Consider the following 13,386-nt stretch of genomic DNA (forward strand, 5'->3'; position numbering starts at 1 on the left):
AATTCTAATTCTATTCTCTAATTCTAATTCTATTTCTATTTTCTGTTCTGTTCTGTTCTAATTCTAATTCTATTATTCTCCTATTCTGCTCTGCTCTGTTTTTAATTCTGATTATCCTGATTATAATTAATGATAATGTTAATTCTATTCCCCTATTCTACAGTATTCTCTCCTCTTCCGTTCTGTTGAGTTCTAACTCTCTTCTCTCCTCTCCTTCCAACGCCAGCTTGCTGGGAGATCTTGCCTCCAGGTAACACCTTCCAGACTTCTACCTGTGCTGATCAAATGCAGTGCAACCTCCCTCCACCAGGGGCGTCCATGGGGAAAGTCGAAACAGTCGGGGGGGGGGTTGAACACAAGGGATGCGCCTGCGGTCGCTAAGCACAGAAGCCATCTTATTTATTTATTTATTTATTTATTTAATCCCATTTTTACATCTTGACTTTTCTGACCTCCTCTGTGGAAGCCCCTGCCTTTGCATGCAAGAGACCTGATCCCGTTCCCCACCTAGAAGGGAGGGGGTACTAATACTGTTACCCCCATTGCTACAGCACTGATGATGTTCCCTAGTCTGGTGATGAAACGTCTGCGAGAAAACAACCAAGCTCAGAGAGCAACAAGGACCCTTCATAAATAATTAGAATAAATCCCAATTATCGACAAATTATTTTAATAGCAGGGTCAAAACCTGGTCCTTTGGCGGAGAATTAACTCCTCAAAAGTGAACGTGTGAAGGAGGCTAAGAAATGAGGACTAGAAGCTTGAGTTGATATAGCTGTGGCCGAGGTAATGCAGGATCTTAAAGCAAGGTAACCTTTAAGATAGGTTTAGGGGAGCAGGAAAAGTGCTTTTGGGAGGAGTAATAATCCCCTCAAAAGTGAAACCTTCATGTGGAGGAGGCTAAGTGTTAGAAATGAGGACTAGAAGCTTGAGTTGGTAGAACGCAGGGGACTAGGTCCGCTAGAGCAGGGGTCTCCAATCTTGACAACTTTAAAGACTTGTGGACTTCAACTCTTCTGGGAGTTGAAGTCCACAAGTCTTAAAGTTGCCAAGTTTGGAGACCCCTGCGCTAGAGAGTCTTGAGTTTCCCCCCAGTGGCATCCACTTTGATTAAAAACTAATTTTAAAACAAAATGGCTGAAATGGAGGAGACCACCCAAACGTCCCTCTCTGATCCCTTGTTGAGAAAAAATGCCGGAATCCCACACAATTCGCCGCAAGAAAGGTAACTTTTCCTCCCTTGAAAAAAATGGGTTTCTTTGAATGCCTTGCCAGGAACTGGCCCCAACCTGGCTCCCCACAAACCCAGTTTAGGAAGCCTTGATCGGGCACACTCCACAGCAGCTTGAGAAGAGGGCATCCCTAGAAGAAGGAGGCCATGCCGGCCATACCCAAAACGGGTGCCTCACTTTCCAAACTCTTTCTTTCTAGCGACGTAGCTGTGGAGCTGCCGTTCACTCTGATGCATCCCAAACCCAAGGAAGAGTTGTTGCACCGAGAAGGTGAGCCTGTCCACGTGAGGAGGAGGCAGATTAGCATCCTCCCGAAAGGACCTTCATGAGGACTGCTGTCTTGAGAGGGTTGGCTAGTTGAAGAATCAAGTCGGCTGCGGGGGGGAGGGGGGGCAGATTACGCTCGCCGTCCAAGGAAACTGGATTAATTGGCTTTGTTTCTTGTTTTCAGTGCCCGAAAATGAAGCTCCTATCGACACAAATCTCATAGAACTTGACACGAAGTAAGTCAAATTTGTGTGTGTGTGTGTGTTCGGAACAGCTCCTCGTGGGAAGCCAGGCTCCTTTGCATGTAGCCCAGCCACTCTGTCTTAAACTGATAGTCCTCACTTTACAAGTTGAGGAGAGGAAGGGGAAGAAGGAAGGAGGAAGGAGAGAAGGAGGAAGAAAGTAGGAGAGGCGAGGGGAAAGAGGAGAAGGGAAAGAAAGGGTAGAAGAGCAACCCCCGAATGTAATTAAAATGTTTTATTTTCGTGCTTTCTTCAGAAAAAAAATATGTATGATTATTTACGGACAAGAGAATGTACATCTACAATATGGGTATAAGAAAATAAAAAATAAAAAACTTCTTTACAAAAAGGAAAAGAAAAACTTACAAGATACGAAGAACGGTTGCAGGAACTGGGTAGGTCTAGTTTAATGAAAAGAAGGACTGGGAGGGGGGGGCATGATAGCATCTTCCAGTATCAGTAACTGAATGGTCACTAAACAAACTGGTGTTTAAGTTCTATGTAACTAATCAAAGAAAGAAGCAACTTAGAACTAAAGAGAAATTTCCTGACAGTTAGAACAATTAATAAGTGGAACGACTTGCCTTCAGAAGTTGTGAATGCTCTAACACTGGAAATTTTTAAGAAAATGTTGGATAACCATCTGACTGATATGGTGCAGGGTTTCCTGCCTGGGCAGGGGGTAATAATAATAATAATAATAATAATAATAATAATAATAATAATAATAATAATAATAATATCAGAGTTGGAAGGGACCTTGGAGGTCTTCTAGTCCAACCCCCTGCCAACTTACAACTTCTGCAGGCAAGTTGTTCCACTGATTAATTGTTCTAACTCTCAGAAAATTTCTCCTTAGTTCGAAGTTGCTTCTTTCCTTGATAAGTTTCCACCCATTGTTTCTTCTTGTGTTAGGCAGGGGTCTCCAACCTTGGCCACTTTAAGACTTGTGGACTTCAACCCCCCAGAATTCCCCAGAAAGCTTGGCTGGAGGGCTTCAACTCCCAGAATTCCCCAGAAAGCTTTGCTGGAGGACTTCAACTCCCAGAATTCCCTGGCCAGCTTGGCTGGACCCCTCCAAGGTCCCTTCCAACTCTGTTGTTGTTGTTGTTGTTGTTGTTGTTGTTGTTGTTGTTGTTATTATGTCGAGAACTGCCTATATTGTGAAAACCAACTCTCATGTTTTCACCTGCTCCTTTTCGCTAGTGTGGAAAAAACAGTCACTTTTTTTCAGCCACCGTTGTAACTTCGAACGGTCCCTAAATGGAACGTTGTAAGTCGAGGACTACCCGAGATAGGAAACGGCTCTGGCCGCAGAACGATCAACGTCCGGCGGAGTTTCCCCTCGCCCCGCTCGCTGTGGTTGAGCCCCCAGTGACCCATTTCCCTCTGTCCTTTTTTTTGTGTGTGTGCCGCAGTGACGATGACATCGTCTTCGAAGATTTCGCCCGGCAGAGACTCAAATGCATGAAGGATGAGGAAGAGGAGGCCGACGGGACCAACTCGCCGCAGCTCAACGACAGATAAACTGCCCGCCTTCCTCCCCCTGTTTCCACTCCCAGCACTCCCCCCTACTCTTTTCTATAAGTTTTTTGAAGTTGCGTTGTTTTTAACACATTGGCTGGGAACCTGCAAAGGGTGGGTGGGGAGGGCGCGGATGCAATCCACCCTCCTGCAAAAGCTAGCCTGGGTTCAAGGCCCCCGTCCGGTCTGAATATTGCAGACGGGGTGTGTGTGTGTGTTGTGTCTAAGAAGGGAGCTGCGTTGTTTGAGCCACGCTTAGGGCATGTTTGGGCGTGCATGTGTGCCTGTGTGTGTGCTGGGAGGGGGTGATTGTATCAGGACTCAGGGGCGTCCTTGGTTGCTCCCTGAGCTTGGTGTTTTCGTGACCCAACTAGGGAACATCATCAGTGCAAGAAGGGAGGACGAGGAAGAGGAGGACCATGGGGTCCTTGGCGCTCTCTGAGTTTGGTAGTTTTCTTGCAAACGTTTCGTGACATAACTAGCTAACATCATCATCATTAAAGAGTAGGGTTGGAGGAGGAGGAGGAGGAGGAGGAGGAGGAGATGGATTGTAGGGTCCTTGGTGCTCTCTGAGCTTGATAGTTTTCTTGTTTCATGACCCAACTAGCTAACATCATCAGTGCCAGAAGGGAGTGGGGCTTAGGAGGAGGAGGAGGAAGAGGAGGACTGCTGGATCCTGTAGGGTTCCCTGCCTAAGCAGGGGGTTGGACTAGAAGACCTCCAAGGTCCCTTCCAACTCTGTTATTCTGTTTTCCCAATGGGAGAAAAACAAACGTAAACAGAATATATAATAATATAGCTAATCCTTGGTGCTCTCTGAGCTTGGTTGTTTTCTTGCAGGCGTTTCGTGACCCAACTAGGTAATATCATCAGTGCTAGAAGGGAGTTGGGTTTGCTCTCTGTTTATCTACCATGACTTGCACAGTATTGGTGGGAGTGTTGGTTTCTTGTGAAGTCCTTGGCTCTTTTAGAGCTTTTAGACGTTTCGTGACCACGTTAGGTAACATTATCAGTGCCATTAAAGTACCAGTAGATGAGAATGCACTGATGATGTTACCTAGTTGGGTCATGAAACATCTGCAAGAAGACCACTAAGTTCAGAGAGCATAAGGACCCCACAGTCGTCCTCTTCCTCCTCCCCTTCTCCTTCACTTCCACTCACGTACCCTTTTTCCCTTCTAGCACTGATGATGTTATCTACTTGGGTCGTGAAACGTCTGCAAGAAAACAACCCAGCTCAGAGGAGCATCGAGGACTCCTCGTTTCAATCCTGAGCTGCAAATGTTCCCCTTTATTGGTGACACGCCTCTGATTTACGTGGGAGGAAAGCCTGCATGCAGCAGAGCGAGTGTTCCTCCTCCTTCGTAAAACCCGAACTCAGGACCGGCTGCTAGGAGAGGCCAACGGGAAGGAATTTTTTTCATCCTTGCTGAACTTTCCTTGGGGAACTTTAAAAAAACGTAGATCCAATCCGTTACAGGTAGTCCTCGCCTCGCGACCACAGCTGAGCCCAAAATTTCCATCGCTTAGCGAGACGTTAAGTGAGTTTCGCCCCGTTTTACAACATTCCTTGCCGCAGTCGTTAAGTGAATCACTGCCGCTCTTAAGTCAGTCACACGGTTGTTAAGTGAATCCGGCTTCCCCATTGACTTTGCTTGTCGGAAATTCGTAAAAGAGGATCACGTGACCCCGGGACGCTGCAACCATCACAAGTCAGGGGTCTCCAACCTTGGTCCCTTTAAGACCTGTGGACTTCAACTCCCAGAGTTCCTCAGCCAGCTTTGCTCTAGGGCAGGGGTCTCCAACCTTGGTCCCTTTAAGACTTGTGGACTTCAACTCCCAGAGTTCCTCAGCCAGCTTTGCTCTAGGGCAGGGGTCTCCAACCTTGGTCCCTTTAAGACTTGTGGACTTCAACTCCCAGAGTTCCTCAGCCAGCTTTGCTCTAGGGCAGGGGTCTCCAACCTTGGTCCCTTTAAGACTTGTGGACTTCAACTCCCAGAGTTCCTCAGCCAGCTTTGCTCTAGGGCAGGGGTCTCCAACCTTGGTCCCTTTAAGACTTGTGGACTTCAACTCCCAGAGTTCCTCAGCCAGCTTTGCTCTAGGGCAGGGGTCTCCAACCTTGGTCCCTTTAAGACTTGTGGACTTCAACTCCCAGAGTTCCTCAGCCAGCTTTGCTCTAGGGCAGGGGTCTCCAACCTTGGTCCCTTTAAGACTTGTGGACTTCAACTCCCAGAGTTCCTCAGCCAGCTTTGCTCTAGGGCAGGGGTCTCCAACCTTGGTCCCTTTAAGACTTGTGGACTTCAACTCCCAGAGTTCCTCAGCCAGCTTTGCTCTAGGGCAGGGGTCTCCAACCTTGGTCCCTTTAAGACTTGTGGACTTCAACTCCCAGAGTTCCTCAGCCAGCTTTGCTCTAGGGCAGGGGTCTCCAACCTTGGTCCCTTTAAGACTTGTGGACTTCAACTCCCAGAGTCCCTCAGCCAGCTTTGCTTTAGGGCAGGGGTCTCCAACCTTGGTCCCTTTAAGACTTGTGGACTTCAACTCCCAGAGTCCCTCAGCCAGCTTTGCTCTAGGGCAGGGGTCTCCAACCTTGGTCCCTTTAAGACTTGTGGACTTCAACTCCCAGAGTTCCTCAGCCAGCTTTGCTCTAGGGCAGGGGTCTCCAACCTTGGTCCCTTTAAGACTTGGGGACTTCAACTCCCAGAGTTCCTCAGCCAGCTTTGCTCTAGGGCAGGGGTCTCCAACCTTGGTCCCTTTAAGACTTGTGGACTTCAACTCCCAGAGTCCCTCAGCCAGCTTTGCTCTAGGGCAGGGGTCTCCAACCGTGGTCCCTTTAAGACTTGTGGACTTCAACTCCCAGAGTTCCTCAGCCAGCTTTGCTCTAGGGCAGGGGTCTCCAACCTTGGTCCCTTTAAGACTTGGGGACTTCAACTCCCAGAGTTCCTCAGCCAGCTTTGCTCTAGGGCAGGGGTCTCCAACCTTGGTCCCTTTAAGACTTGGGGACTTCAACTCCCAGAGTTCCTCAGCCAGCTTTGCTGGCTGAGGGACTCTGGGAGTTGAAGTCCACAAGTCTTAAAGGGACCAAGGTTGGAGACCCCTGTCATAAGTACATGCCAGTTGCCAGCTGCCAAGCATTTTGATCACATGACCACAGGAATGCTGCAGTGTTAAGGGTGAAAGATGGTCACAAGTCACTTTTTTCGCTGCCGTTGTAACGGTCGCTAAATGAACTTAGTAAGTCGAGGACTTCTTGCAGCTGCTTCTCCAGTACTGTTCATCCCGCAGGCTGGCTGACGTCCGATTTCGAAGTCTCCTTCTTCACCTTCTGCTCCCCCAAGACCGGGGGCCACGTTCCTGGCCATGTGGCGCCATGTCACAGCCTCTTCTCTAACACAAGGGTCTCCAACCTTGGCTACTTGAGGACTTGTGGACTTCAACTCCCAGAATTGGGGAATTCTGGGAGTTGAAGTCCTCCAGCCAAGCTGGCTGGGGAAGTCTGGGAGTTGAAGTCCTCCAGCCAAGCTGGCCAGGGAAGTCTGGGAGTTGAAGTCCTCCAGCAAAGCTGACTGGGGAATTCTGGGAGTTGAAGCCCTCCAGCAAAGCTGTCTGGGGAATTCTGGGAGTTGAAGTCCTCCAGCCAAGCTGTCTGGGGAAGTCTGGGAGTTGAAGCCCTCCAGCCAAGCTGGCTGGGGAATTCTGGGGGTTGAAGTCCACAAGTCTTAAAGTGGCCAAGGTTGGAGACCCCTGCCTAACACACCCGACTTCCTGGCTGGCAGGTTCAAACCACACACCTATTTCCAAAAGCCAGGACACAACTAAGCACAACACCCCAGCCACGTTTCTCACTCCCTTTCTCAACTCACACATGTGCCCCCCCTTTTCCCCATGTGTAACAAGGGTGTGGATTGCACAATTCCAGTCGTCCCGTCCACTCCAGATTTTCTCGGCAGAGTACAGGTCGTCCTTGACTTACGACCATAATGGAGGCCAGAATTTCCGTGGCTAAGTGAGACAATTGTTAAGTGAGTTTTGCCCCATTTAATGACCTTTCTTGCCACTGCTGTTAAGTGAATCACTGTAGTTGTTCAGTTACGAACACGGTTGTTAAGTGAATCAGGTTTCCCCATTGACTGCGCTTGTCAGAGGGTCGCAAAAGGGGATCACGTGACCCCAGGACACTGCGACCGTCGTAAGTATGAGTCAATTGCCGAGCACCTGATTTTGATCACGTGACCAGAGGGAGGCTGCAACAGTCGCAAGTGTGAAAAGTGGTCACAAGCATGGTCACTAAACGAATGGTTGAAGATTGAGGACTGCCTGTGTTTATTTTTTAGCATGTGATGAGAACATGACAAGAGAGAACATATAAAAGGTAGTCCTCCGCTTCCGACCACAATTGAGCCCAAAATTTCTGTTAAGCGAGACACTTGTTAAGGGAATTTTGCCCCATTTTACGACGTTTCTTGCCACAGTTGTTAAGTGAATCACCGCAGTTGGTAAGTTATTAACACGGTTCTTAAGTGAATCAGAGCTTTGCTGGTCAAAAGCAACGGTCGTAAACATGAGTCAATGGCCAAAGCATCTGAATTGTGATCACATGATCATGGGGAATGCTGCAAAGGTCGTAACTCTGAAAAACGGTCATAAGTCACTTTTTTCAGTGCCGTTGTAACTTCGAACGGTCACTAAACGAATGGTTGTAAGTTGAGGAATGCCTGTGTCTATTTCTAGCCTAGGATGAGAATATGACAGAAGAGAAGTAAAACATATGTATTATAATAATAATAATAATAATAATAATAATAATAATAATAATAATAATAATAATAATAATAATAATAATAATAATAATAATAATAATAATATCAGAGTTGGAAGGGACCTTGGAGGTCTTCTAGTCCAACCCCCTGCCCAGGCAGGAAACCCTACACCATTTCAGGCAGATGGCTATCCAACATTTTCTTAAAAATTTTCAGTGTTGGAGCATTCACAACTTCTACAGGCAAGTTGTTCCACTTATTGATTGTTCTAACTGTCAGGAAATTTCTCCTTAGTTCTAAGTTGCTTCTCTCCTTGATTAGTTTCCACCCATTGCTTCTTGTTCTACCCTCAGGTGCTTTGGAGAATAGCTTGACTCCCTCTTCTTTGGGGCAGCCCCTGAGATATTGGAACACTGCTATCATGTCCCCCCAAGTCCTTCTTTTCATTAAACTAGACCTACCCAGTTCCTGCAACCGTTCTTCATATGTTTTAGCCTCCAGTCCCCTCATCATCTTTGTTGCTCTTCTCTGCACTCTTTCTAGAGTCTCAACATCTTTTTTACATTGTGGCGATATACAAACCCGCATAATTTTGTGCAAAGCTGGGTGTCCAGTTCAACTTTCCAGGCCATCCCTTTGTGCAGATCTTCCAGGGCATAGATCTCCAACCTTGGCCACTTTAAGACTTGTGGACTTCAACTCCCAGAATTCCCCGACCAGCTTGGCTGGAGGACTTCCACTCCCAGAATTCCTTAGACAGCTTGGCTGGAAGGACTTCCACTCCCAGAATTCCCCAGACAGCTTGGCTGGAGGACTTCCACTCCCAGAATTCCCCAGACAGCTTGGCTGGAAGGACTTCCACTCCCAGAATTCCTTAGACAGCTTGGCTGGAGAACTTCCACTCCCAGAATTCCCCAGACAGCTTGGCTGGAAGGACTTCCACTCCCAGAATTCCCCAGACAGCTTGGCTGGAAGGACTTCCACTCCCAGAATTCCCCAGATAGCTTGGCTGGAAGGACTTCCACTCCCAGAATTCCCCAGACAGCTTGGCTGGAAGGACTTCCACTCCCAGAATTCCTTAGACAGCTTGGCTGGAAGGACTTCCACTCCCAGAATTCCCCAGACAGCTTGGCTGGAGGACTTCCACTCCCAGAATTCCTTAGACAGCTTGGCTGGAAGGACTTCCACTTCCAGAATTCCTTAGACAGCTTGGCTGGAGGACTTCCACTCCCAGAATTCCCCAGACAGCTTGGCTGGAGGACTTCCACTCCCAGAATTCCTTAGACAGCTTGGCTGGAAGGACTTCCACTTCCAGAATTCCTTAGACAGCTTGGCTGGAAGGACTTCCAATTCCAGAATTCTGGGAGTGGAAGTCCGCCAGGCTTAAAGTTGCCAGTGTTGGAGAGAGCCTTCTTCTAGGGAACCAGAGAATGCCCATCGCGGGAGATCTTACACAACAGGTGGAATGGTTTGCACATCAGCACCACAATCGCACCATCTCTCCGTCCGCATGGAGACAGGGCAGAGGCAGTTCTTCCAGGATCACACACCTAATTCTGTTCCGTTTCCTCCAGACAGGTCAAAACCAGGTAATTTGGAAGAGGTAATTGGCCCCAAATGGATGAGGATGGAGATAGTCCCAGACTCACAACGTATTCATTCCGTCACTAAACGGACTGTTGTAAGATGAGAACTACCTTATTTAGTCGGGGTTTAAAAGTTATCCCGATAAGAGCCTCAGTTCTGATTACATAAGTAGTCCTCGAATTACAACAGCTTGTTTAGTGACTGTTCCGAGTGACGACGGCACTGAAAAAAGCGACTTGTGGCCCTTTTTCACACTTACATGATCAGAATTCAGAGGTTTGGCCTCTAGTTCGTATTTATGACGGTTGCAGTGTCCCAGGATCTTGTGATTCTCCTTCTGACGAGATGAGCCGAGGGGGAAGCTGGATTCACTTAACAACCGGGCGACTAATTCAAGAGCTGTGGCGATTCACTTAACAATCGTGGCAAGAAAGATCATAAAATGCGGGCGGGGGGGGGGAATTCGCTGAACCAAACAGAAATGCTGGGTTCAACTGTGGTCGTAAATCGAGGACTACCTACATTCGCTTTTCTTTTCCCAGTCTTGTGTGTGGCACTGGGCTCGTTGACTTGTGCTCTCTATCCAGGCTGGGTAGATATTTGGGGCTCCCCACTGACCACTCCCGCCACCCCAGGCTGATCATGGGATCAAATAGGGGTCCACTATAGCCCCCCACCTTCCTCGGCAAGTGGGAAGAAAATCTGAACACCCACCGGTCCTGCACTACGTCCAGCTAACCCAGCCACGCGTGGTCCCTTCACCCTGTCCTTGGCTTGGCTTCTCTTCCTTTCCTGTGACCGTTTTCTCGTGGTTTTGTCAAATAAATTATTCTAGTTTATTAATCCGAGAAACGTTTCAGCTTCTCTTGAATGGCGTCTGGTGTCATTTCTCTCCTTTTGTGGGCTGGGAGCGGCCGGCCGGCCGGCTTTGCAACTGCTGGACCACAGTGCCACCCATCCGGATGAGCGTGCAGAATGGAGGGGGGGGGAGGTTGCGGGTGGCGTGCACACACACACGAGGAAGTAGTCGCACACTTGGCTGCAACGGACAGCACGTGACCGTGTGCGATGGCGATGCTGTGTTTTCTCAAGGCTGCCTCTGTACACCAGGCTAAACCTGGTTATCTTCAGTCGTGGTTTCTTTGTCTCTCCTTGGCACGTTGGATGATGTTCGTTTAGGGTTGAATGCAGATGTAGCAACTTAATGGATTTCAATTTATTTTTTTTTAATTTGAATTTATATCCCGCCCTTCTCCGAAGACTCAGGGCGGCTTACATTGTGTTAAGCAATAATCGTCATCCATTTGTATATTATATACAAAGTCAACTTTTATTGCCCCCAACAATCTGGGTCCTCATTTTACCTACCTTATAAAGGATGGAAGGCTGAGTCAACCTTGGGCCTGGTGGGACTTGAACCTGCAGTAATTGCAGGCAGCTGCTGTTAATAACAGACTGCATTAGTCTGTTGAGCCGCCAGAGACCCTCCCAGAATTCTCCAGCCAACCACAGAAAGAAGGATTAACCAGGAGATAACAACTGGGAAACTGAGGCAGGACCATCCTGACACCTCAAACCCATTTTTCTCTGCAGGAAACAGCACAAATACCACATCTTATCGGTTTGCCCTGCACAAGCATTTTGCACACTTTTACACACTTCCACGCAGAGATTCTGGGATGAAAATATACATTTTGACGTTCACTCTTGGGACAAGGGGTTTACACGACGCACAACCACAACTGAGCCCAAAATTTCCGCTGATAAGCAAGACCGTCGTTAAGTGAGTTTTGCCCACATTTTACCACCTTTCTGGCCGCAGTCGTTAAGTGAATCACTGCGGTTGTTCAGTGAGTAACAGGGTCATTAAATGAATCTAGCTTCCCCACTGACTTGGCTGGTCGAGGGGGGGGGTCGCAAAATGGGATCATGTGACCCCGGGGCAATGCGACCGTCATAAATACGAGTCAGTTGCCAAGCATGTGAATTTTGATCACGTGGCCATGGAGACGCTACAATGGTCGTAAGTGTGAAAATTGGTCTATAGACACTTTTTTTAGTGCGGTTATAACTTTTGAGTGGCCACTAAATGAACTGTTGTAAGTCGAGGACCACCTCTATGTGAAAATGCTTTCTTCCAGCCTGCTCTCTCTGCCTTTTCAATCCCACTTACAGGTAGTCCTCAACTTACAAAAGTTCACTTAGTGACGGTTTACAATGTTACAAAGTTACAATGGCACTGAAAAAAGTGACTTATGTCCGTTTTTCACACTTACGACCATCGCAGCATTTCCCCCACGGTCATGTGATCCAAATTCAGACGCTTGGCAACTGTCTCACAGTTATGACGGTCTCACAGTTATGACGGTCTCACAGTTATGACGGTCACAGTTATGACGGGTTCACGCGATCCCCTTTTGCAACCTTCTGACAAACCAGGTCCATGGGGAAGCCAGATTCACTTAACAACCATGTTACTAAACTTACCAACTGTAATGATTTGTGTGCGGGAAGGGGGTTGGACTAGATGACCTCACAGTACAAGGTCCCTTCCAAGACATCAAAAGATGATTCCTTTAACAGATGTGGCGAGGAAGGCCGTAAAATGGGGCAAAACTCTCTTTAACCAATGTCTCGCCTAGCAACAGAAACATAGGGCTCCGCTGTGGTCGTATATCGAGGACCCCCGGGATGGATTATTAGGGCTGGAATTGGCCCCCATCTTCACCCATATTTTCAATAAATCACTAGAGATGTGTTATGTTCCTTCTTGCTTCAAACGCTCTACCATCATCCCAGTGCCGAAGAAGCCCACCATCAAGGAACTGAATGACTACAGACCAGTTGCTCTAACATCTGTAGTCATGAAAACCTTTGAAAGGCTAGTGCTTTCCTACCTGAAAACCATCACGAATCCGCTTTTAGACCCCTTGCAATTTGCATACCGAGCAAATAGATCAACAGATGATGCTGTTAATATGGCTCTGCACTACATCCTACAACATCTTGAGTCTCCAAAGACCTATGCAAGGGTCCTCTTTGTAGACTTTAGTTCAGCATTCAATACCATCATTCCAGACATTCTTCTAACTAAGCTAAACCAGCTACAGGTACCGGAACAGACTTGTAAGTGGATCACAAGCTTCCTAACAAACAGGAAGCAGCAGGTGAGCAAGATCACATCGAATACCTGTACAATTAGCTAAGCAAGATCACATCGAATACCTGTACAATTAGCACAGGGGCGCCCCAAGGCTGTGTGCTCTCCCCACTTCTCTTCTCTCTGTATACCAATGACTGCATCTCCAATGATCCATTTGTTAAGCTACTGAAGTTCGCAGATGACACAACAGTGATTGGTCTCATTCGAGACAATGACGAATCCGCATATAGACGAGAGGTCGAACGACTAGCCTTGTGGTGCAACCAAAACAATCTGGAACTGAACACACTCAAAACCGTAGAAATGGTGGTAGACTTTAGGAAAAACCCTTCCATACTTCCACCTCTCACAATACTAGACAACACAGTATCAACAGTAGAAACCTTCAAATTTCTAGGTTCTATCATATCGCAAGATCTAAAATGGACAGCTAACATCAAAAACGTCATTAAAAAAGGACAACAAAGAATGTTCTTTCTGCGCCAACTCAGTAAGCTCAAACTGTCCAAGGAGTTGCTGATCCAGCTCTACAGAGGAATTATTGAGTCTGTCATTTGCACCTCTATAACTGTCTGGTTCGGTTCTGCAACCCAACAAGACAGACACAGACTTCA

General features: G+C 47.5%; 1 protein-coding gene across 4 annotated transcripts in view; it reads left to right on the forward strand.

The window, feature by feature from the left end:
• Nucleotides 1–4,879, forward strand: part of ARRB1 (arrestin beta 1) — a 94,477-nt gene extending 89,598 nt beyond the window's left edge. For 3 of the 4 annotated variants that reach the window (XM_058185528.1, XM_058185526.1, XM_058185527.1), the window contains exons 13-16: nt 227–250; nt 1,432–1,502; nt 1,684–1,735; nt 3,160–4,879. In XM_058185528.1, coding sequence (XP_058041511.1) covers nt 227–250; nt 1,432–1,502; nt 1,684–1,735; nt 3,160–3,268 — 256 coding nt within the window. In that variant the 3' untranslated portion in view covers nt 3,269–4,879. The remainder of the gene's footprint in view (nt 1–226; nt 251–1,431; nt 1,503–1,683; nt 1,736–3,159) is intronic. The other variant, XM_058185531.1, reaches the window with a different exon arrangement.
• Nucleotides 4,880–13,386: the final 8,507 nt, after the last annotated feature.

The sequence above is a fragment of the Ahaetulla prasina genome, chromosome 5 (genome assembly GCF_028640845.1).
Source record: "Ahaetulla prasina isolate Xishuangbanna chromosome 5, ASM2864084v1, whole genome shotgun sequence".
NCBI lineage: Eukaryota > Metazoa > Chordata > Lepidosauria > Squamata > Colubridae > Ahaetulla > Ahaetulla prasina.